This window comes from Heptranchias perlo, unplaced genomic scaffold (assembly GCF_035084215.1).
Source record: "Heptranchias perlo isolate sHepPer1 unplaced genomic scaffold, sHepPer1.hap1 HAP1_SCAFFOLD_1121, whole genome shotgun sequence".
Lineage (NCBI taxonomy): Eukaryota > Metazoa > Chordata > Chondrichthyes > Hexanchiformes > Hexanchidae > Heptranchias > Heptranchias perlo.
The window spans coordinates 1-25669 of NW_027138343.1; the positions used below are offsets into that span (position 1 = coordinate 1).

The 25669-nt window shown below is 54.4% G+C and overlaps 1 protein-coding gene across 1 annotated transcript in view; it reads right to left on the reverse strand.

The window, feature by feature from the left end:
* Nucleotides 1–15: 15 nt before the first annotated feature.
* The window catches only part of LOC137307820 (serine/threonine-protein kinase Nek9-like), a 34271-nt gene continuing 8617 nt past the window's right edge, over nucleotides 16–25669 (reverse strand). The window contains exons 2-9 of the mRNA XM_067976924.1: nucleotides 18284–18462; nucleotides 17932–17986; nucleotides 17554–17624; nucleotides 12235–12340; nucleotides 11249–11325; nucleotides 10015–10147; nucleotides 839–949; nucleotides 16–84 (exon numbers count right to left, since the gene is read on the reverse strand). Of these exons, the coding sequence (XP_067833025.1) occupies nucleotides 16–84; nucleotides 839–949; nucleotides 10015–10147; nucleotides 11249–11325; nucleotides 12235–12340; nucleotides 17554–17624; nucleotides 17932–17986; nucleotides 18284–18462 (801 nt within the window). The remainder of the gene's footprint in view (nucleotides 85–838; nucleotides 950–10014; nucleotides 10148–11248; nucleotides 11326–12234; nucleotides 12341–17553; nucleotides 17625–17931; nucleotides 17987–18283; nucleotides 18463–25669) is intronic.

The following is a 25669-nucleotide window of genomic DNA, read 5'->3' on the forward strand; positions in this document are numbered from 1 at the left end:
TGTAACAGAAGGAACTTACTCTCTCCGGCGGCTGATGATTGGTCGGTTCAGGATCTCCTCAGCTGTCGGTCTCTTCTCTGGATTCTGTAAGAGAGGCAAAGTGAGGGCGCAACGCGTGGTGAGCAGCAGGGCGCGGCGGGGCGGGGTGAGAGGGCGCAGCGGGACGGGGCGGCGGGGGGCGCGGCGGGACGGCGAGGGGCGCGGCGAGGGACGGCGAGGGGCGCGGCGGGACGGCGAGGGGCGCGGCGAGGGGCGCGGCGGGACGGCGAGGGGCGCGGCGGGACGGCGAGGGGCGCGGCGAGGGGCGCGGCGGGACGGCGAGGGGCGCGGCGGGACGGCGAGGGGCGCGGCGAGGGGCGCGGCGGGACGGCGAGGGGCGCGGCGGGACGGCGAGGGGCGCGGCGAGGGGCGCGGCGAGGGGCGCGGCGGGACGGCGAGGCGGGACGGCGCGGCGGGACGGCGAGGGGCGCGGCGGGACGGCGAGGGGCGCGGCGGGACGGCGAGGGGCGCGGCGGGACGGCGAGGGGCGCGGCGGGACGGCGAGGGGCGCGCTGCGGGACGGCGAGGGGCGCGCTGCGGGACGGCGAGGGGCGCCGCTGCGGGACGGCGAGGGGCGCGCTGCGGGACGGCGAGGGGCGCCGCTGCGGGACGGCGAGGGGCGCGCTGCGGGACGGCGAGGGGCGCGCTGCGGGGACGGCGAGGGGCGCGCTTGCGGGACGGCGAGGGGCGCGCTGAGGGGACGGCGAGGGGCGCGCTGCGGGACGTCGAGGGGCCGTGAGGGACAGTGTCTCGAGTGCACAGTCCTAACAGACCCGAGTCTGACAGCAATCACACTCACCTTGTCAAGGCAATCCAACACCAGGGAGCGCAGGGCGTCACTGTACACAGTCGGGTCCACCTCCATAGTGCGCGTCCCCCTCACAATCTTCACACACAGGTTCAGCGGGTTCTGGGCAAAGGAAGGAAGGAAAATCACTGAGGCAATTGGGCAAAGGAAACGAAGGGGGAGGAGGAGCGGGGACAGAGGGGGAGGAGAGACTGTAACAGCAAGGGAGGGACGGGCATGACAGCGGCAGTAAGAGAGGGATAGAGAGCGAAATGGAGCCAGGGAGAGCCGGAACGATAGAGAGACGGATGGACAGATGGAGAGAGAGAGAATTACATGGAATGTGCAGCACAGAAACAGGCCATTCGGCCCAACTGGTCTATCCCGGTGTTTATGCTCCACACGAGCCTCCTCCCTCCCTACTCTATCTCACCCTATCAGCATATCCTTCTATTCCTTTCTCCCTCATGTGTTTATCCAGCTTCCCCTTAAATCCATCTACACTATTCACCTCAACTACTCCTTGTGGGAGTGAGTTCCACATTCTCACCACTCTCTGGGTAAAGAAGTTTCTCCTGAATTCCCTATTGGATTTATTTGTGACTATCTTATATTTATGGCCTCTAGTTCTGGTCTCCCCCACAAGTGGAAACATTTTCTCTCTACGTCTACCCTATCAAACCCTTTCATTATCTTAAAGATCTCTATCAGGTCACCCCTCAGTCTTCTCTTTTCGAGAGAAAAGAGCCCCAGCCTGTTCAGTCTTTCCTGATAATTATATCCTCTCAGTTCTGGTATCATCCTTGTGAATCTTTTTTGCACCTTCTCCAGTGCCTCTATATCCTTTTTATAATATGGAGACCAGAACTGTTCACAGTGCTCCAAGTGTGGTCTAACCAAGGTTCTACACAAGTTTAACATAACTTCTCTGCTTTTCAATTCTATCCCTCTAGAAATGAAACCCCAGTGCTTGATTTGCTTTTTAAATGTCCTTATTAACCTGCGTCACTACTTTTAGTGATTTGTGTATCTGGACCCCCAGATCCCCCTGCTCCTTTACCCCATTTAGACTCTTATTATCCAAGCAGTATGGTGGCCCCCTTAATTCTTCCTACCAAAATGTACCACCTCACACTTATCAATATTACATGCCCATTCTGCAACTTTATTAATGTCTCCCTGTGTTTTGTCACCATCCTCCTCAGTATTAACTACACCCCCCAATTTGGCGTCACCCACAAATTTTGAAATTGTACTTCCGATTCCTGAGTCCAAATCGTTGATGTAAATGGTGAACAACAGTGGTCCCAGCACCGATCCCTGGGGAACACCACCTTCCCACCTTCCACCAGTCTGAGTAACTACCTTTAAACCCCTACTCTGTTTTCTGTTTTGTAGCCAGCTTGCTATCCATTCTGCTACTTGTCCCCTGACTCCACAAGCTCTGACCTTAGTCACGGGTCTACAATGCGGTACCTCATCGAAGGCCTTTTGAAAATCCAAATATATTACATCTACTGCAATTACCCTTGTCTACTCTTTCTGTTACTTCTTCAAAGAGTTCAATAAGGTTGGTCGAGCCTGACCTTCCATTCTGAAATCCGTACTGACTATTCTTTATTATATTTTCAGTTTCTAGATGTTTCTCTATTACATCTTTGAGTAAAGATTCCATTCCTATCACTGATGTTAAGCTAACTGGTCTATAGTTCCCTGGACTGGTTTTATCTCCATTTTTAAATATAGGAATCACATTAACTGTCCGCCAGTCTCTGGCACTATTCCCTTTTCCGATTAATTTTTATATAAATGTAATAGTGCCTCTGTTATCTCCTCAGGAACTTCTTTTAATATTCGTGGATACAATCCATCCGGACCAGGGCTTTTATCCTCTCTAAGTTTGATCAGTTTATCATTATCTCCCCCCTTTCTATCTTAAATGTCTGAATATCTTTTTCAATCTCTTCTTCCAGTGTCCTGCAGACCTTGTTAGTCTCCCTGGTAAATACTGAGGCAAAGTAACTGTTCAATATTTCTGCCATTTCAAAGTGAAATTAGCTGTGAGTTTATTGTGTGTATCCCTTAGTGACCCTATCACTATCCTGATTTTTCTTCTGTTATTTATGTGTCTCGAGAATACTTTACTGTTTCATTTTATATTCCTTGATAATTTAATTCCGTAGTTCCTCTTTGCTTTCCTCATTGATTATTAACTTCTACCCTAACCTCTCCCTCTTCCCTTTTGTCATCCTCTCCTTTATTGTTTGTGTACTCAGTGTATGCCTTTATTGTTTGTGTACTCAGTGTATGCCTTTATTGTTTATGTACTCAGTGTATGCCTTTATTGTTTATGTACTCAGTGTATGCCTTTATTGTTTGTGTACTCAGTGTATGCCTTTATTGTTTATGTACTCAGTGTATGCCTTTATTATGTACTCAGTGTATGCCTTTATTGTTTGTGTACTCAGTGTATGCCTTTATTGTTTATGTACTCAGTGTATGCCTTTATTGTTTGTGTACTCAGTGTATGCCTTTATTGTTTATGTACTCAGTGTATGCCTTTATTGTTTGTGTACTCAGTGTATGCCTTTATTGTTTATGTACTCAGTGTATGCCTTTATTATGTACTCAGTGTATGCCTTTATTGTTTTGTACTCAGTGTATGCCTTTATTGTTTGTGTACTCAGTGTATGCCTTTAATTGTTTGTGTACTCAGTGTATGCCTTTATTGTTTGTGTACTCAGTGTATGCCTTTATTGTTTGTGTACTCAGTGTATGCCTTTATTGTTTGTGTACTCAGTGTATGCCTTTATTGTTTGTGTACTCAGTGTATGCCTTTATTGTTTGTGTACTCAGTGTATGCCTTTATTGTTTGTTGTACTCAGTGTATGCCTTTATTGTTTGTGTACTCAGTGTATGCCTTTATTGTTTGTGTACTCAGTGTATGCCTTTATTGTTTGTGTACTCAGTGTATGCCTTTATTGTTTTGTGTTACTCAGTGTATGCCTTTATTGTTTGTTGTTACTCAGTGTATGCCTTTATTGTTTGTGTACTCAGTGTATGCCTTTATTGTTTTGTGTACTCAGTGTATGCCTTTATTGTTTGTGTACTCAGTGTATGCCTTTATTGTTTGTGTACTCAGTGTATGCCTTTATTGTTTGTGTACTCAGTGTATGCCTTTATTGTTTGTGTACTCAGTGTATGCCTTTATTGTTTGTGTACTCAGTGTATGCCTTTATTGTTTGTGTACTCAGTGTATGCCTTTTTCTTTAAAAGACTTGTATTTCTATTGCACTTTTCACGACCTCAGGACGTCCCAAAGCTCTTTACAGCCAATGAAGTATTTTTGAAATGTGCTCACTGTTGTAATGTAGGAAACTTAGTTTCAATTTTGCCCGTATTTCTTTATTTATCCCTGGTGTGTCATTACTGGCTGGTTTGTTCTTGCTTTTAGTGGGATATATTTCTCCTGGACTCTATTGATCACCGTTGTAAATATTTCCCACTGCTCTTCTATTTCTTTATTTACCTTTAAATTTTTCCAGTTTATTTTCTCTAGTTCCATTCTCATCCCCTCTAGATCAGCTTTTTTTCCAATTTATTACTTTGGTCTTTGTTTTACTGATGTCCTTCTCAATCCTTACCTTAAACCTTATTATGTTGTGATCGCTGTTGCCTAGATGTTCCCCTATGCTTACTTCTCTTATCTGTTCTGGTTCATTTCCCATTACTGGATCCAGCAGTGATTCCTCCCTTGTTGGGCTTCTCACATATGGGTAAGAAAGGAGTCCCTGCACACATTGTACAAACTCCATTCCCTGTACCCCTTTCCCTACCTCTTCATGCCAGTTTATTTGGGGATAGTTAACATCTCCCATGATTCTTATTCTATGTCATTTACTCAGTTCACATATTTGCTTAAATATTTCTTCCTCCACCTCCTTTCCACTATTGGGCGGTCTGCAGTGTACCCCTATTGGGCGGTCTGCAGTGTACCCCTATTGGGGGATCTGCAGTGTACCCCTATTGGGGGGTCTGCAGTGTACCCCTATTGGGGGGTCCTGCAGTGTACCCCTATTGGGGGGGTCTGCAGTGTACCCCTATTGGGGGGTCTGCAGTGTACCCCTATCGGGGGGGTCTGCAGTGTACCCTATCGGGGGGGTCTGCAGTGTACCCCTATTGGGGGGGTCTGCAGTGTACCCCTATTGGGGGGTCTGCAGTGTACCCCTATTGGGGGGTCTGCAGTGTACCCCTATTGGGGGGTCCTGCAGTGTACCCCTATTGGGGGGTCTGCAGTGTACCCCCTATTGGGGGGTCTGCAGTGTACCCCTATCGGGGCGGTCTGCAGTGTATCCCTATCGGGGGGGTCTGCAGTGTACCCCTATTGGGCGGTCCTGCAGTGTACCCCTATTGGGTGGTCTGTTCCCACTCCGGTTCAGGTGGAGCGTTATCGCAGTGGTCCAGCTCCTTCCTGTCCCAGTACTGGTGCCAGTGTCCCAGGAAATGGATCCCCTTCTTCCCACACCACTCCTTGAGAGAGAGAGAGAGAGAGAGAGAGAGAGTGTGAGAGAGGCGAGGGTACCCAGAGGGGGAGGGGGGGGGCGAGGGGACCCAGAGGGGGAGGGGGGGGCGAGGGGACCCAGAGGGGGAGGGGGGGGCGAGGGGGACCCAGAGGGGGGAGGGGGGGGCGAGGGGACCCAGAGGGGGAGGGGGGGCGAGGGGGACCCAGAGGGGGAGGGGGGGGGCGAGGGGACCCAGAGGGGGAGGGGGGGGTGAGGGGACCCAGAGGGGGAGGGGGGGCGAGGGGACCCAGAGGGGGAGGGGGGGGCGAGGGGACCCAGAGGGGGAGGGGGGGGGCGAGGGGACCCAGAGGGGGAGGGGGGGGGCGAGGGGACCCAGAGGGGGAGGGGGGGGGCGAGGGGACCCAGAGGGGGAGGGGGGGCGAGGGGACCCAGAGGGGGAGGGGGGGGGCGAGGGGACCCAGAGGGGGAGGGGGGGGGCGAGGGGGACCCAGAGGGGGAGGGGGGGGCGAGGGGACCCAGAGGGGGAGGGGGGGGCGAGGGGACCCAGAGGGGGAGGGGGGGGCGAGGGGACCCAGAGGGGGAGGGGGGGGCGAGGGGACCCAGAGGGGGAGGGGGGGGGCGAGGGGGACCCAGAGGGGGAGGGGGGGGGCGAGGGGACCCAGAGGGGGAGGGGGGGGCGAGGGGACCCAGAGGGGGAGGGGGGGGCGAGGGGACCCAGAGGGGGAGGGGGGGGCGAGGGGGACCCAGAGGGGGAGGGGGGGGGCGAGGGGACCCAGAGGGGGAGGGGGGGGCGAGGGGACCCAGAGGGGGAGGGGGGGGCGAGGGGACCCAGAGGGGGAGGGGGGGGGCGAGGGGACCCAGAGGGGGAGGGGGGGGGCGAGGGGGACCCAGAGGGGGGAGGGGGGGGGGCGAGGGGACCCAGAGGGGGAGGGGGGGGGGCGAGGGGACCCAGAGGGGGAGGGGGGGGGCGAGGGGACCCAGAGGGGGAGGGTGGGGGCGAGGGGACCCAGAGGGGGAGGGGGGGGGCGAGGGGACCCAGAGGGGGAGGGGGGGGGGGCGAGGGGGACCCAGAGGGGGAGGGGGGGGCGAGGGGACCCAGAGGGGGAGGGGGGGGCGAGGGGACCCAGAGGGGGGAGGGGGGGGCGAGGGGGACCCAGAGGGGGAGGGGGGGCGAGGGGGACCCAGAGGGGGAGGGGGGGGCGAGGGGACCCAGAGGGGGAGGGGGGGGCCGAGGGGACCCAGAGGGGGAGGGGGGGGCGAGGGGACCCAGAGGGGGAGGGGGGGGCGAGGGGACCCAGAGGGGGAGGGGGGGGGCGAGGGGACCCAGAGGGGGAGGGGGGGGGGGCGAGGGGGACCCAGAGGGGGAGGGGGGGGCGAGGGGACCCAGAGGGGGAGGGGGGGCGAGGGGACCCAGAGGGGGAGGGGGGGCGAGGGGACCCAGAGGGGGAGGGGGGGGGCGAGGGGACCCAGAGGGGGAGGCGAGGGGGACCCAGAGGGGGAGCGAGGGGACCCAGAGGGGGAGGGGGGGGCGAGGGGACCCAGAGGGGGAGGCGAGGGGACCCAGAGGGGGAGCGAGGGGGACCCAGAGGGGGAGGGGGGGGCGAGGGGACCCAGAGGGGGAGGGGGGCGAGGGGACCCAGAGGGGGAGGGGGGGGTGAGGGGACCCAGAGGGGGGGAGGGGGGGGGCGAGGGGACCCAGAGGGGGAGGGGGGGGCGAGGGGACCCAGAGGGGGAGGGGGGGGCGAGGGGACCCAGGAGGGGGGGAGGGGGGGGGGGCGAGGGGACCCAGAGGGGAGGGGGGGGCGAGGGGACCCAGAGGGGGAGGGGGGGGCGAGGGTACCCAGAGGGGGAGGGTGGGGGCGAGGGGACCCAGAGGGGGAGGGGGGGGGGCGAGGGGACCCAGAGGGGGAGGGGGGGGGGCGAGGGGACCCAGAGGGGGAGGGGGGGGGCGAGGGGACCCAGAGGGGGAGGGGGGGGCGAGGGGACCCAGAGGGGGAGGGGGGGCGAGGGGACCCAGAGGGGGAGGAGGTACTGGAAAGACTGGCTGTACTTAAAGTAGATAAATCACCCGGTCCCGGATGGGAGGCATCCCAGGTTGCTGAGGGAAGTAAGGGTGGAAATTGCGGAGGTACTGGCCATAATCTTCCAAACATCCTTAGATACGGGGGTGGGTTGCCAGAGGAACTGGAGAATTGCAAATGTTGCACCCTTGTTCAAAAAGGGTGTAAGGATAAACCCAGCAACTACAGGCCAGTCAGTTTAACCTCAGTGGTGGGGAAACTTTTAGAAACGATAATCCGGGACAGAATTAACAGTCACTTGGTTACGAGGGTGGATTGATTAGGGAAAGCCAGCACGGATTTGTTAAAGGCAAATCGTGTTTAACTAACCTGAGTTTTTTGATGAGTGGTAGAGAGGGTCGATGAGGGCAATGCGGTTGATGTGGTGTATATGGACTTTCAAAAGGTGTTTGATAAAGTGCCGCATGATAGGCTTATCATTAAGATTGCGGCCCCTGGAATAAAGGGGGGCAAGTAGCAACATGGATACAGAATTGGCTCAGTGACAGGAAACAGAGAGTAGTGGTGAACGGTTTGTTTTTCGGACTGGAGGGAGGTGTACAGTGGTGTTCCCCAGGGGTCAGTGCTGGGACCACTGCTTTTCTTGATATATATTAATGACTTGGACTTGCGTGTACAGGACACAATTTCAAAATTTGCAGATGATACAAAACTTGGAAGTGTAAGTGAACAGTGAGGAGGATAGTGATAGACTTCAAGAGGATATAGACAGGCTGGTGCCATGGGCGGACACGTGGCAGATGAAATTTAACGCAGAAAAATACAAAGTGATACATTTCAGTAGGAAGAATGAGGAGAGGCAATATAAACTAGAGGGCACAACTCTAAAAGGGGGTACAGGAACAGAGAGATCTGGGGGTATATGTGCACAAATCGTTGAAGGTGACAGGGCAGGTTGAGAAAGTGGTTAAAAAAGCATCCGGGATCCGGGGCTTTATAAATAGAGGGTGGTGAACCTGTGGAATTCTCTACACAGAAGGCAGTGGAGGCCAAGTCATTAGATGTATTCAAGAAGGAGATAGATATATTTCTTAATGCTAAAGGGGTGAAGGGATATGTGGAAAAAGCAGGAACAGGGTACTGAGTTCGACGATCAGCCATGATCATTTTGAATGGCGGAGCAGGCCCCGAAGGGCCGAATGGCCTACTCTTGCTCCTATTTTCTATGTTTCTATGTTTTTCTAAAAGTATGGAAGCTATGATGAACCTTTATAAAACACTGGTTCGGCCACAACTGGAGTATGGTGTCCAGTTTCTGGGCACCGCACTTTAGGAAAGATGTGAAGGCCTTAGAGAGGGTGCAGAAGAGATTTACTAGAATGATTCCAGGGATGAGGGACTTCAGTTACGTGGACAGACTGGAGAAGCTGGGGTTGTTCTCCTTGGAACAGAGACGGTTGCGAGGAGATTTGATCGAGGTGTTCAAAATCATGAAGGGTCTAGATAGAGTAGATAGAGAGAAACTGTTCCCATTGGGCGAAGGGTCGAGAACCAGAGGGCACAGATTTAAGGTGATTGGTAAAAGAACCAAAGGTGACATGAGGAAAAACTTTTTACACAGCGAGTGGTTGGGATCTGGAATGCACTGCCCGAGGGGGTGGTGGAGGCAGATTCAATCCATGGCCTTCAAAAGGGAACTGGATAAGTACTTGAAAGGAAAAAATTTGCAGGGCTACGGGGATAGGGTGGGGGAATGGAACTAGCTGGATTGTTCTTTCATAGAGCTGGCGTGGATTCGATGGGCCGAATGGCCTCCTTCTGTGCTGTAACCTTTCTATGATTCTATGGCAGAGAGAGACAGAATAAGAGAGACAGACAGAATTGAGAGACAGAATAAGAGAGAGAGAGAATGAGAGAGACAGAGTAAGAGGAGGACAGAGGCAGAGTCAGAGAGAGAGGGCCAGTGGCGGGGGGACGCTGGGGGCGAGATGGACGGGGCGGGGGGACAGAGGGGGAGGGAGAGAGAGAGAGAGAGAGAGGGGGGAGGGAGAGAGAGAGGGGGGAGGGAGAGAGAGGGGGGGGAGGGAGAGAGAGGGGGGGGGAAATGAGAGAGAGAGAGAGAGAGAGAGAGAGAGAGAGAGAGAGGGGGGAGGGAGAGAGAGGGGGGAGGGAGAGAGAGGGGGGGAGGGAGAGAGAGGGGGGGGGGGAAATGAGATGAGAGAGAGAGAGAGAGAGAGAGGAGAGAGGGGGGAGGGGAGAGAGAGGGGGGAGAGAGAGAGAGGGGGGAGGGAGAGAGAGAGAGAGGAGAGGGGGGAGGGGAGAGAGAGGGGGGAGAGAGAGAGAGGGGGGAGGGAGAGAGAGAGAGAGAGAGAGAGAGAGAGAGAGAGAGAGAGAGAAGGGACACTGGGAAGCAGTGGGAGAGGTGTTTAAAAGCCTGTGGATTTTGGAGGAAGGGGCAGTGTGGGAGGGTGAGTTGGAGCAGGAAACGATGCGATCAGCCTCTATTCAGCACAAAGTGGGATGTGGGAGAGTGAGTGCAGGGTTGTGGACGGGGTGAAGATGACAGGAGGAGTAACTTCAACGGAGTTGGGACAGCACAGAAAGGTATGAGGTGGGCACCAAAGCCTCAGACGTTTCCTCCTACCGTTGCATCAAAAGTGCGTGTGAGGGTGAGCAGCTCAAACAGCACACATCCCACGGCCCAGATATCAGACTTGAAATTGTACTTCTCCCCTTGACATAGTTCTGGAGACATGTAGTACGGGGTCCCCAACACACTGCGAGAGAGAGAACACACACAGGTCAACCAGGCTGTAGAACCAGACAATCCTATAAACCACCGGGCATTAACTATAACACGCAGCACACCAGCAGACACCCCATCACCAGCACAAGATACCAGCAGACACCCCATCACCAGCACAAGATACCAGCAGACACCCCATCACCAGCACAAGATACCAGCAGACACCCCATCACCAGCACAAGATACCAGCAGACCACCCCATCACCAGCACAAGATACCAGCAGACACCCCATCACCAGCACAAGATACCAGCAGACACCCCATCACCAGCACAAGATACCAGCAGACACCCATCACCAGCACAGAATACCAGCAGACACCCCATCACCGGCACCAGGATACCAGCAGACACCCCATCATCGGCATAGGATACCAGCAGACACCCCATCACCGGCATACGATACCAGCAGACACCCCATCACCGGCATAGGATACCAGCAGACACCCCATCACCGGCATAGGATACCAGCAGACACCCCATCACCAGCACAAAATACCAGCAGACACCCCATCACCGGCACAGGATACCAGCAGACACCCCATCATCGGCATAGGATACCAGCAGACACCCCATCACCGGCATACGATACCAGCAGACACCCCATCACCGGCATAGGATACCAGCAGACACCCCATCACCGGCATAGGATACCAGCAGACACCCATCACGGCACAGGATACCAGCAGACACCCCATCACCGGCACAGGATACCAGCAGACACCCCATCACTGGCACAGGATACCAGCAGACACCCCATCGCCGGCACAAGGCACCACAGACACCCCATAACCAACACACACCAGCACACCCTACCACCAGCACAGGACACCAGGGCTGTAGAAAGCATATGTCACACTTCACCTGCACCTGTAGGATTATCAAATCACAGGGTCTAGTCCAGGGGAGGGTCATTACCAGGGGAGGGTCCTGCAGTAGCTGCAGGGTCTGATGCCCCAGTGGAGGGACAGCCCCACTAACAGCTCCTTGATGCTGTATGTGTTGTACCCCGCGGAGGACCGATACCTGGTGTCTGTCCGTGACACTCAGCTGAACCCGGAGCAGAGCTCCCACCCTCCCTGCCCGGTGAAGCCCAGCTCCTGACCGTCAGTCAGTCGCACAGAGTGCCAGCAGTACTGGTCACACCAGCCCTATTGAGGACAGAGGGCCACAGCCGGGGTCTGGGATAGTGGGCAGACTAATGTCAAGCAATGAGGGACGGGTCTGCACACTGAATGGCAGGCTGCATGGGTTGAATATCTGGTCATTCCAGCCCTGAGTGAGAGGGAAAACACCTCCTGAGACAGAGCTAACTCCGGCCCTGGGTCTCTCACAGTGAGAGGGAAAACACCTCCTGAGACAGAGTTAACTCCGGCCCTGGGTCTCCCACAGCGAGAGTGGATACACCTCCTGAGACAGAGTTAACTCCGACCCTGGGTCTCCCACAGTGAGAGTGGATACACCTCCTGAGACAGAGTTAACTCCGACCCTGGGTCTCCCACAGTGAGAGTGGATACACCTCCTGAGATAGAGTTAACTCCGGCCCTGGGTCTCTCACAGCGAGAGTGGATACACCTCCTGAGACAGAGTTAACTCCGGCCCTGGGTCTCCCACAGCGAGAGTGGATACACCTCCTGAGACAGAGTTAACTCCGGCCCTGGGTCTCCCACAGTGAGAGGGAAAACACCTCCTGAGACAGAGTTAACTCCGACCCTGGGTCTCCCACAGTGAGAGTGGATACACCTCCTGAGACAGAGTTAACTCCGGCCCTGGGTCTCCCACAGCGAGAGTGGATACCACCTCCTGAGACAGAGTTAACTCCGGCCCTGGGTCTCCCACAGTGAGAGGGAAAACACCTCCTGAGACAGAGTTAACTCCAGCCCTGGGTCTCCCACAGTGAGAGGGAAAACACCTCCTGCCACTGACTGCTCGCAAGAAGCAGCTCCCGATCTTCAAATGAAGGGAGGAAAGTGCAGAGCCCCTAAAACCGCCTGAACTGTGAACCCCGTGACACAGAACCACCAGCATCAGCGCGGTGATGAGCTGCGCCCAATGCTTACCGTCTCCGCCATGGACTGTGGGGAATTGAGCCGTTTGGCCAGGCCATAGTCACCCAGCTTGATCAGGTCTGATTTAGTGAGGAATATATTCAGTGTCTTTATATCCCTGGAAAAGAAGCAAACCATCAGAAAACGTCCTTCACAGAGCCCACAGGGGAACACCACCAGCTCAGGCATGGGTAAACAAGGCCCGCCTCAGGGACCGTACGTGGGGGAGCTCACACAGCACACTGTATACCCGCCTCAGGGACTGTACGTGGGAGAGCTCACACAGCACACTGTATACCCACCTCAGGGACTGTACGTGGGGGAGCTCACACAGCACACTGTATACCCGCCTCAGGGACCTGTATGTGGGGGAGCTCACACAGCACACACTGTATACCCGCCTCAGGGACTGTACGTGGGGGAGCTCACACAGCACACACTGTATACCCACCTCAGGGACCGTATGTGGGGGAGCTCACACAGCACACTGTATACCCACCTCAGGGGCTGTACGTGGGGGAGCTCACACAGCACACTGTATACCCACCTCAGGGACTGTACGTGGGAGAGCTCACACAGCACACTGTATACCCGCCTCAGGGACTGTACGTGGGGGAGCTCACACAGCACACACTGTATACCCACCTCAGGGGACCGTATGTGGGGGAGCTCACACAGCACACTGTATACACACCTCGGGGACTGTACGTGGGGGAGCTCACACAGCACACTGTATACCCGCCTCAGGGACTGTACGTGGGGGAGCTCACACAGCACACTGTATACCCACCTCAGGGACTGTACGTGGGAGAGCTCACACAGCACACTGTATACCCGCCTCAGGGACTGTACGTGGGGGAGCTCACACAGCACACACTGTATACCCACCTCAGGGACCGTACGTGGGGGAGTTCACACAGCACACAGTATACCCGCCTCAGGGACCGTATGTGTGGGAGCGCTCACAGCACACTGTATACCCGCCTCAGGGACCGTACGTGGGGGAGCTCACACAGCACACTGTATACCCGTCTCAGGGACCGTACGTGGGGGAGCTCACACAGCACACTGTATACCCACCTCAGGGACCGTACGTGGGGGAGCTCACACAGCACACTGTATACCCACCTCAGGGACTGTACGTGGGGGAGCTCACACAGCACGCACTGTATACCCACCTCAGGGACTGTACGTGGGGGAGCTCACACAGCACACTGTATACCCACCTCAGGGACTGTACGTGGGGGAGCTCACACAGCACGCACTGTATACCCACCTCAGGGGACTGTACGTGGGGGAGCTCACACAGCACACACTGTATACCCGCCTCAGGGACTGTACGTGGGAGAGCTCACACAGCACACTGTATACCCACCTCAGGGACTGTACGTGGGAGAGCTCACACAGCACACTGTATACCCACCTCAGGGGCTGTACGTGGGAGAGCTCACACAGCACACTGTATACCCACCTCAGGGACTGTACGTGGGGGAGCTCACACAGCACACTGTATACCCACCTCAGGGACTGTACGTGGGAGAGCTCACACAGCACACACTGTATACCCACCTCAGGGACCGTACGTGGGGGAGCTCACACAGCACACTGTATACCCGCCTCAGGGACTGTACGTGGGAGAGCTCACACAGCACGCACTGTATACCCACCTCAGGGACCGTACGTGGGGGAGCTCACACAGCACACTGTATACCCGCCTCAGGGACTGTACGTGGGAGAGCTCACACAGCACACACTGTATACCCACCTCAGGGACTGTACATGGGAGAGCTCACACAGCACACACTGTATACCCACCTCAGGGACTGTACGTGGGAGAGCTCACACAGCACACTGTATACCCACCTCAGGGGACTGTACGTGGGAGAGCTCACACAGCACACTGTAATACCCGCCTCATTGACTGTACGTGGGAGAGCTCACACAGCACACTGTATACCCGCCTCAGGGACTGTACGTGGGGGAGCTCACACAGCACACTGTATACCCGCCTCAGGGACTGTACGTGGGGGGAGCTCACACAGCACACACTGTATACCCACCTCAGGGACTGTACGTGGGAGAGCTCACACAGCACACTGTATACCCGCCTCAGGGACTGTACGTGGGGGAGCTCACACAGCACACTGTATACAGACCTCAGGGACCGTACGTGGGGGAGCTCACACAGCACACTGTATACCCGCCCTCAGGGACTGTACGTGGGGAGCTCACACAGCACACTGTATACCCACCTCAGGGACTGTACGTGGGAGAGCTCACACAGCACACTGTATACCCGCCTCAGGGACTGTACGTGGGGGAGCTCACACAGCACACACTGTATACCCACCTCAGGGACCGTACGTGGGGGAGTTCACACAGCACACAGTATACCCCGCCTCAGGGACCGTATGTGTGGGAGCGCTCACAGCACACTGTATACCCGCCTCAGGGGACCGTACGTGGGGGAGCTCACACAGCACACTGTATACCCGTCTCAGGGACTGTACGTGGGGGAGCTCACACAGCACACTGTATACCCGCCTCAGGGGACTGTACGTGGGAGAGCTCACACAGCACACTGTATACCCGCCTCAGGGACTGTACGTGGGGAGAGCTCACACAGCACACTGTATACCCACCTCAGGGACTGTACGTGGGGGAGCTCACACAGCACACTGTATACCCGCCTCAGGGACTGTACGTGGGAGAAGCTCACACAGCACACTGTATACCCACCTCAGGGACTGTACGTGGGGGAGCTCACACAGCACACACTGTATACCCGCCTCAGGGACTGTACGTGGGAGAGCTCACACAGCACACTGTATACCCGCCTCAGGGACTGTACGTGGGAGAGCTCACACAGCACACACTGTATACCCGCCTCAGGGACTGTACGTGGGAGAGCTCACACAGCACACTGTATACCCACCTCAGGGACTGTACATGGGAGAGCTCACACAGCACACTGTATACCCGCCTCAGGGACTGCACGTGGGGGAGCTCACACAGCACACTGTCTACCCACCTCAGGGACTGTACGTGGGTGAGCTCACACAGCACACTGTATACCCGCCTCAGGGACTGTACGTGGGGGAGCTCACACAGCAACACTGTATACCCGCCTCAGGGACTGTACGTGGGGGAGCTCACACAGCACACACTGTATACCCGCCTCAGGGACTGTACATGGGGGAGCTCACACAGCACACACTGTATACCCGCCTCAGGGACTGTACGTGGGAGAGCTCACACAGCACACACTGTATACCCACCTCAGGGACTGTACGTGGGAGAGCTCACACAGCACACACTGTATACCCACCTCAGGGACTGTACGTGGGGGAGCTCACACAGCACACACTGTATACCCCACCTCAGGGGACTGTACGTGGGGGAGCTCACACAGCACACACTGTATACCCACCTCAGGGGCTGTACGTGGGGGAGCTCACACAGCACACACTGTATACCCACCTCAGGGGACTGTACGTGGGAGAGCTCACACAGCACACTGTATACCCGCCTCAGGGACTGTACGTGGGAGAGCTCACACAGCAGGACACTGTATACCCGCCTCAGGGACTGTACGTGGGAGAGCTCACACAGCACACTGTATACCCACCTCAGGGACTGTACGTGGGGGAGCTCACACAGCACACTGTATACCCGCCTCAGGGACCGTATGTGGGAGAGCTCACACAGCACACTGTATACCCACCTCAGGGACTGTACGTGGGGGAGCTCACACAGCACACTGTATACCCACCTCAGGGACTGTACGTGGGAGAGCTCACACAGCACACTGTATACCCACCTCAGGGACACACACATATACCAGTGTACAAGTTACAGTGTTGTTCAAAAAGCAAATGTTACCCTTGTTCAAAAAAGGGTGTAAGGATAACCTCAGTGTTGGGGGTAAACTTTTAGAAACGATAATCCGGGACAGAATTAACGGTCACTTGGACGAGTGTGGATTGATTTGGGAAAGCCAGCATGGATTTGTTAAAGGCAAATCATGTTTAACTAACCTGATAAGAGTTTTTTGATGAGGTAACAGAAAGGGTCGATGTGGGCAACGCAGTTGATGTGGTTTATATGGACTTTCAACAGGCGTTTGATAAAGTGATTATCATTTAGATTGCGGCCCATGGAATAAAGGGGGCAGTAGCAGCATGGATACAGAATTGGCTAAGTAACAGGAAACAGAGAGTAGTGGTGAACGGTTGTTTTTCGGACTGGAGGGAGGTGTACAGTGGTGTTCCCCAGGGGTCGGTGCTGGGACCACTGCTTTTCTTGATATATATTAATGACTTGGACTTGGGTGTACAGGGCACAATTTCAAAATTTGCAGATGACATAAAATTTAGAAGTGTAGTGAACAGTGAGGAGGACAGTGATAGACTTCAAGAGGATATAGACAGGCTGGTGGCATGGGCGGACACGTGGCAGATGACATTTAACGCAGAAAAATACGAAGTGATACATTTCGTTGGGAAGAATGAGAAGAGGCAATATAAACTAGAGGGCACAATTCTAAAAGGGGTACAGGAACAGAGAGATCTGGGGGTATATGTGCACAAATCGTTGATGGTGGCAGGGCAGGTTGAGAAGGCTGTTAAAAAAGCATACGGGATCCTGGGCTTTATAAATAGAGGCACAGAGTACAAATGCAAGGAAGTTATGCTAAACCTTTATAAAACACTGGTTAGGCCTGAGCTGGAGTATTGTGTCCAATTCTGGGCACCGCACTTTAGGAAGGATGTCAAGGCCTTCGAGAGGGTGCAGAGGAGATTTACTAGAATGATTCCAGGGATGAGGGACTTCAGTTATGTGGAGAGACTGGAGAAGCTGGGATTGTTCTCCTTAGAGCAGAGAAGGTTAAGGGGAGATTTGATCGCGGTGTTCAAAATCATGAGGGGTTTTGATAGAGTAAATAAGGAGAAACTGTTTCCAATGGCAGGAGGGTCAGTAACCAGAGGGGACAGATTTAAGGTGATCGGCAAAAGAGCGACATGAGGAAACATTTTTTTAAACCTGCGAGTTGTTATGATCTGGATTCACTGCCTGGAAGACGACTCAATAATAACTTTCAAAAGGGAATTGGTCAAATTCTTGAAAAGGGAAAACTTTACAGGGCAATGGGGAAAGAGCAGGGGAGTGGGACTAATTGGATAGCTCTTTCAAAGAGCCAACACAGGCACAATGGGCTGAATGGCCTCCTCCTGTGCTGTATATATGATACTATTATACAGACTCCCTATCTCACACACATATACCCCAGTGTACAGACTCCCTGTCTCACACAAAGCCGAGTTTACTGACCTGTGAAGAATTCCATAGCGGTGGATATGAGCGACTGCTGACACAATCTGGTACAAGTACCACACGACAGTCTAAACACAACAAGATAAAGAGTTAGGAACAATACAAAATGTAATGAGGATCCTCGGATACACTGCCCAGCGGGTAAATGAACACACTGCCCAGCGGGTAAATGGAACACACTGCCCAGCGGGTAAATGGAACACACTGCCCAGCGGGTAAATGGAACACACTGCCCAGCGGGTAAATGGAACACACTGCCCAGCGGGTAAATGGAACACACTGCCCAGCGGGTCTTATCCCTTCCCGTCAGGGCTCGTGTGGTGTGGACGGTGGAGCTGTTGTAACTAACTCTATGTTCGATGTACAGTGCCTTACCTCCTCGATAAACAGCTTCCCGCTCTGCTGCAGGATCTTATCGTACAGATTCCCCCTGCAAACACAGAAATTGGAGTCACAAAACAGAATGAAACTTTAATCTACACTAGCCAGGAATACTGTGGACGGGGTTACACAGAGTAACAAACAGAACCGACTGTACCCGACCCCAGCCCAGCCCAGCCCGGACTCCGCCTGACGCGTGACTCTCTCCCGCCTGACCCTCCCGTACCCTTCCCCGCCCGTCCCCCAATTTCTGGTGCTGTACATCTCCGGCTGACAGCACTGACACGATGCTCCCCGACAGTGAGGATGGTTCCCCGCTCGACCCTCGCTCCCCGACCCTTGCTCACCGTTGCAGTATTCCACCTCAATCAGCAGCTTGCTGTCATCCAGGAAGTGGTTGTAGTAGGCAATGATATTGTGGTGCTGGAGCACCGAGAGGATCAGGATCTCGTTCTGGGTGTCACGTCGCTCCTTCTCTGACAGACGGGCCAGGTCGATCTCCTTCCACACCACCAGGGAATTGTCCTGTCAGAAATAGGCCAGAGATTCCCATTAACCCGGGTACGGGGCAGACACTGGGTTTCAGAACGGGAGAAAGGTCTTGGGGCTGGGGGGAGAAAGGTCTCGGGGGGGGGGGGGGGGGGGGGGGGGGGAGGGGGAGGGGAGAGGGGGAACGAGAGAGAGGTCTCGGGGGGGGGGGGGGAACGAGAGAGAGGTCTCGGGGGGGGGGGGGGAACGAGAGAGAGGTCTCGGGGGGGGGGGGGGAACGAGAGAGAGGTCTCGGGGGGGGGGGGGAACGAGAGAGAGGTCTCGGGGGGGGGGGGGAACGAGAGAGAGGTCTCGGGGGGGGGGGGAACGAGAGAGAGGTCTCGGGGGGGGGGGGGGAACGAGAGAGAGGTCTCGGGGGGGGGGGGGGATCGAGAGAGAGGTCTCGGGGGGGGGGGGGGGCGGGGGGGGAACGAGAGAGAGGTCTCGGGGGGGGGGGGGAACGAGAGAGAGGTCTCGGGGGGGGGGGGAACGAGAGAGAGGTCTCGGGGGGGGGGGGGGAACGAGAGAGAGGTCTCGGGGGGGGGGGGGGGAACGAGAGAGAGGTCTCGGGGGGGGGGGGGAACGAGAGAGAGGTCTCGGGGGGGGGGGGGAACGAGAGAGAGGTCTCGGGGGGGGGGGGGGGAACGAGAGAGAGGTCTCGGGGGGGGGGGGGAACGAGAGAGAGGTCTCGGGGGGGGGGGAACGAGAGAGAGGTCTCGGGGGGGGGGGGGGAACGAGAGAGAGGTCTCGGGGGGGGGGGGGAACGAGAGAGAGGTCTCGGGGGGGGGGGGAACGAGAGAGAGGTCTCGGGGGGGGGGGGGAACGAGAGAGAGGTCTCGGGGGGGGGGGGGGAACGAGAGAGAGGTCTCGGGGGGGGGGGGGGGGGGGGGGAACGAGAGAGAGGTCTCGGGGGGGGGGGGGGAGAACGAGAGAGAGGTCTCGGGGGGGGGGGAACGAGAGAGAGGTCTCGGGGGGGGGGGGAACGAGAGAGAGGTCTCGGGGGGGGGGGGAACGAGAGAGAGGTCTCGGGGGGGGGGGGGAACGAGAGAGAGGTCTCGGGGGGGGGGGGGGGGGGGGAACGAGAGAGAGGTCTCGGGGGGGGGGGGGGAGAACGAGAGAGAGGTCTCGGGGGGGGGGGGGAACGAGAGAGAGGTCTCGGGGGGGGGGGGGGGGGAACGAGAGAGAGGTCTCGGGGGGGGGGGGGGGGGAACGAGAGAGAGGTCTCGGGGGGGGGGGGGGGGAACGAGAGAGAGGTCTCGGGGGGGGGGGAACGAGAGAGAGGTCTCGGGGGGGGGGGGGGGGGGAACGAGAGAGAGGTCTCGGGGGGGGGGGGGGGGAACGAGAGAGAGGTCTCGGGGGGGGGGGAACGAGAGAGAGGTCTCGGGGGGGGGGGGGGGAACGAGAGAGAGGTCTCGGGGGGGGGGGGAACGAGAGAGAGGTCTCGGGGGGGGGGGGGGGGAACGAGAGAGAGGTCTCGGGGGGGGGAACGAGAGAGAGGTCTCGGGGGGGGGGGGGGGAACGAGAGAGAGGTCTCGGGGGGGGGGGGGGAACGAGAGGGGGGTCTCGGGGGGGGGGGGGGGGGGGGGGGGAGACAGGGTCCCGGGGAGTCGGACCCTTTCCTCAGCACTGGCTCCAATCAGAGCATCTGCTGACAGTCCTGGATTACCTGAACAGGAACCCTCCTTGTCCAGTCCACACTCTCCACATCAACACAGGGCAGGCAGAGAGCGTTGTGCCCGTATTCACCACACTGAGGGGGTGTGCAGGAGGTGAAATATCACTCCCCCTCCCCACCACTTTCCTCCGCTCTGCAGTAAAACGCTGAGATTAGAAAGAACTAACAAACTCCCATTTCTACTGCACCATTCACCACCTCAACACGGCCCGAAGCACTTTACAGCTGTTGTAATGTGGGAAACGCAGCAGCCAATTTACGCACGGCAAGATCCCAGAAACAGCTGAGAGATAAATGAGCAGAAAATCTGTTCTTGGTGCTGTTTGAGGGAGGATTATTGCCCAGGACACCACGTTTTGTTAGTACGGCAATGATTGACTGAGCTGCCCGAGTGGTACCAAGCCAGACGGAGCAGTGGGGACCCCAGTGAGCTGCTCTTAGCCAGGGCAGGTCATACAACAGACCTCAGTACTACTGATCAGGAAGGTCAGAGGTCCCGTCCCTATCAGAGTACAGCTAAGGGTCCCAGATTGGAGACTCGGAATGGGGGGTCCCAGTATTATTCTGGTGAATGTGCACTGCACCCCCTCCAGGGCCAATCTCTCCTTCCTGAGGTGCGGTGCCCAGAACTGAACCCAGTCTCCAGATGGGGTTTAACCCGAGCTCTGTACAGCTGGAACATCACTTCCTCCCCTTTGTATTCCAGCCCTCTTGAGACAAAGGCCTTTTTAATTAATTTTTGTACCTGTCCCCTAGCTTTTAGCGATTTCTGTACTTGGACCCCGAAATCTCTCGGCTCTCTCTCGTTCCCAGCTTCTCGCCATTTAGAGAATACTCTGATCAATCTTTCTTAGGCCCAGTCACAATTCCCCACATTGAACTCTATCTGCCACAGTTTTGCCCACTCACTGAATCTAACAATGTCCCTTTGCAACTTTCTGCTCCCATCTGCACGACTCACTGTGCCACCGAGCTTAGTGTCATCAGCAAACTTGGATATACAGCTCGCTATTCCTTCATTCAGGTCATTGATAAATATGGTGAAAAGCTGAGGCCCCAGTACAGACCCCTGTCACATTCTGCCAACTGGAGTCCATACCCATTGCCCCCACTCTCTGGCTCCGACCTTGTAACCAATTTGCCACCCAAGCCAATAGGTAACCTCCAATTCCATGCTCTTCCATTTTTCCAAACAGTCTCTTGTGTGGGACCTTGTCGAATGCCTTCTGGAAGTCCAGATAAACAACATCCATCAACACTCCCTCATCGACCACGTTACTGACCTCCTCAAAAATTCAACTCGGTACATTAGACATGACCGACTCTTTACAAACCCACGCTGGCTCTCCCTGATCAGCTCATATTTGTCCCAGTGCTCAGTCACTCTGTCTCTGATTTCAGTAACGTCCCCACAATTAATGTTAAACTGACAGGTCTGTGATCTCCTGGTTTCTCTCTCCCTCCCTTCTTAAATAATGAACTGACATTTGCAATTTTCCAATCCAACGGAACAATTATCGAGTCGAGACTGTTGAAAAATTATATCGAACACATCTGCAATTTCCCCACCTGTTTCTTTTAACACCCTGGGTGGAAACCATGAAGATCTGGAGATTTGTCTATTTCAGTCCCATTATTTTCTCCATTACTTTTTTAAAAAAACTTATATTAAATCCACTAAGTTCCTCCCCTTGATCTATTTTTAATTTCCCTTTACCACCAGTATTTTATCCATCCTCCACTTTGAAAATGGATACAAAGCATTCATTTAACAAATCTGCTATTTTCTTACTGTCCATTATAGTCTCGCCTGCATCTGTCTTTAATAAGCCCACGTTCTCCTTTAGCACTCTCATTCACTTAATATATTGTTAAATATGATGCTGCCAGAGTGTCTGTAAAGGAAGATATAGTTGAGATACTGGATGGGCTAAAAATTGATAAAGAGGAGGTACTGGAAAGGCTGGCTGTACTTAAAGTAGATAAATCACCCGGTCCGGATGGGATGCATCCTAGGTTGCTGAGGGAAGTAAGGGTGGAAATTGCGGAGGGACTGGCCATAATCTTCCAAACATCCTTAGATACAGTGGGTGGTGCCAGAGGACTGGAGATTTGTAAAAACTACACCCTGTTCAAAAAATGGTGTAAGGATAAACCCAGCAACTACAGGCCGGTCAGTTTAACCTCAGTGGTGGGGAAACTTTTAGAAATGATAATCCAGGACAGAATTAACAGTCACTTGGTTACGAGGGTGGATTGATTCGGGAAAGCCAGCACGGATTTGTTAAAGGCAAGTCATGTTTAACTAACCTGATAGAGTTTTTTGATGAGGTAACAGAGAGGGTCGATGAGGGCAATGCAGTTGATGTGATGTATATGGACTGCCTTGCATCATCACTTCCTTGCTTTTGTACTCTGTGCCTCTATTTATAAAGCCCAGGGTCCCGTATGCTTTTTTAACCGCTTTCTCAACCTGCCCTGCCACTTTCAACAATTTGTGCACATATACCCCCAGATCTCTATGTTCCTGTACCCCTTTTAGAGTTGTGCCCTCTAGTTTATATTGCCTCTCCTCGTTCTTCCTACCGAAATGTATCACTTCACATTTTTCTACGTTAAATTTCATCTGCCACGTGTCCGCCCATTCCACCAGCCTGTCTATATCCTCTTGAAGTCTATCACTATCCTCCTCACTGTTCACTACACTTCCAAGTTTTGTGTCATCAGCAAATTTTGAAATTGTGTCCTGTACACCCAAGTCCAAGTCATTTATATCAAGAAAAGCAGTGGTCCCAGCACCGACCCCTGGGGAACACCACTGTACACCTCCCTCCAGTCCGAAAAACAACCGTTCACCACTACTCTCTGTTTCCTGTTATTTAGCCAGTTCTGTATCCATGTTGCTACTGCCCCCTTTATTCCAGGGGCCGCAATCTTAATGATAAGCCCACCATGCGACACTTTATCAAACGCCTTTTGAAACATAGAAAATAGGAGCAGGAGTCGGCCACTGGGCCCTTCGAGCCTGCTGCGCCATTCAATATGATCATGGCTGATCCTCGATCTCAATACCATTTTTTTTATTCGTTCACGGGATGTGGGCGTCGCTGGCGAGGCCGGCATTTATTGCCCATCCCTAATTGCCCTCGAGAAGGTGGTGGTGAGCCGCCTTCTTGAACCGCTGCAGTCTGTGTGGTGGAAGTTCTCAAAGTGCTATATTCCCGCTCTCTCCCCATTCCCCTTGATGCCTTTTGTGTCTAGAAATCTATCTATCTCCTTCTGAAATATATTCAGTGACTTGGCCTCCACAGCCTTCTGTGGTAGAGAATTCCACAGGTTCACCACCCTCTGAGTGAAGAAATTTCTCCTCATCTCAGTCCTAAATCTCCTACCCCGTATCCTGAGACTGTGACCCCTCGTTCTGGACCCCCCAGCCAGGGGAAACATCCTCCCTGTATCCAGTCTGTCTCGCCCTGTCAGAATTTTATATGTTTCAATGAGATCCCCTCTCATTCTTCTAAACTCCAGTGAATACAGGCCGAGTCGACCCAATCTCTCCTCATACGACAGTCCTGCCATCCCAGGAATCAGTCTGGTGAACCTTCGTTGCACTCCCTCTATGGCAAGTATATCCTTTCTTAGGTAAGGAGACTAAAACTGCACACAATTCTCCAGGTATGGTCTCACCAAGGCCCTGTATAACTGCAGTAAGACATCCTTGCTCCTGTACTCAAATCCTCTTGCAATGAAGGCCAACATACCATTCACCTTCCTAACTGCTTGCTGCACCTGCATGTTTGCTTTCAGTAACTGGTGTACAAGGACACCCAGGTCTCTTTGTACATCAACATTCCCCAATCTATCACCATTTAAATAATACTCTGCCTTTCTGTTTTTCCTTCCGAAGTGGATAACTTCACATTTATCCACATTATACTGCATCTGCCATGTATTTGCCCACTCACTCAACTTGTTTAAATCGCCTTGAAGCCTCTTTGCATCCTCCTCACAACTCACGGTCCCACCTAGTTTTGTGTCATCAGCAAACTTGGAAATATTACATTTGGTTCCCTCATCCAAATCATTGATATATATTGTGAATAGCTGGGGCCCAAGCACTGATCCCTGCGGTACCCCACTAGTCACTGCCTGCCACCCCGAAAAAGACCCATTTATTCCTACTCTCTGTTTCCTGTCTGTTAACCAATTCTCAATCCATGCCAGTATATTCCCCCCAGTCCCATGTGCTTCAATTTTGCACACTAACCTCTTATCAAAGGCCTTCTGAAAATCCAAATAAACCACATCCATTGGTTCTCCCTTATCTATTCTATCAGTTACATCCTCAAAAAACTCCAGTAGGTTTGTCAAACATGATTTCCCTTTCATAAATCCGTGTTGACTTTGTCTAATCCCGTTGATATTTTCTAAGTGTCCTGTTATCACATCCTTTATAATAGACTCCAGCATTTTCCCCACTACTACTGGTTAACCTTACCCCAATCACTTTCCTGCACTGCTTCCTTGTCTTTTCTCTTTAAGCATTCTAGATTTCTCTCCACCGGGACCCTCTCCCACCCACCCCCCCCCGCCTTATTTAGTTTAATGCCCTATCTAACTCCCTCGTTATTCGATTCACTTGAACTCTGGTCCCAGCACGGTTCAGGTGAAGCCCGTCCTGACGGATCAGCTCCCTCTTTCCCCAGTACTGGTGCCAGTGCCCCATGAATCGAAACCCCAGTCTCCCACACCAATCTTTGAAAGTCCATTTACACCACATCAACTGCATTGCCCTCATCGACCCTCCCTGTTACCTCATCAAAAAACTCTATCAGGTTAGTTAAACACGATTTGCCTTTAACAAATCCGTGCTGGCTTTCCTAATCAATCCACACTTGTCCAAGTGACTGTTAATTCTGTCCCGGATTATCGTTTCTAAAAGTTTCCCCACCACCGAGGTTAAACTGACCGGCCTGTAGTTGCTGGGTTTATCCTTACACCCTTTTTTGAACAAGGGTGTAACATTTGCAATTCTCCAGTCCTCTGACACCACCCCTGTATCTAAGGATGTTTGGAAGATTATGCCCAGTACCTCCGCAATTTCCACCCTTACTTCCCTCAGCAACCTAGGATACATCCCATCCGGACCAGGTGACTTATCTACTTTAAGTATAGCTAGCCTTTCTAGTACCTCCTCTTTATCAATTTTTAGCTCATCCAGGATCTCAACTACATCTTCCTTTACTGAGACTCTGGCAGCATCTTCTTCCTTGGTAAAGACAGATGCAAAGTCCTCATTTAGTACCTCAGCCATCCCCTCAGCCTCATGAGTAGATCTCCTTTACGGTCCCTAATCGGCCCCATCCGTCCTCTTGCTGCTCGTTTACTGTTTACATGGTTAGGGTAGTTAGTGTTATTATAACCTGGTTCCTTCTCCCCCGGAGTTTACTCGTTAGGTGCTAGCCGTGTCTCAGTGGGTCGCTCTCTCTCTCGCCTCAGAGTCAGAGGGTTGTGGGTTCAAGTCCTGCT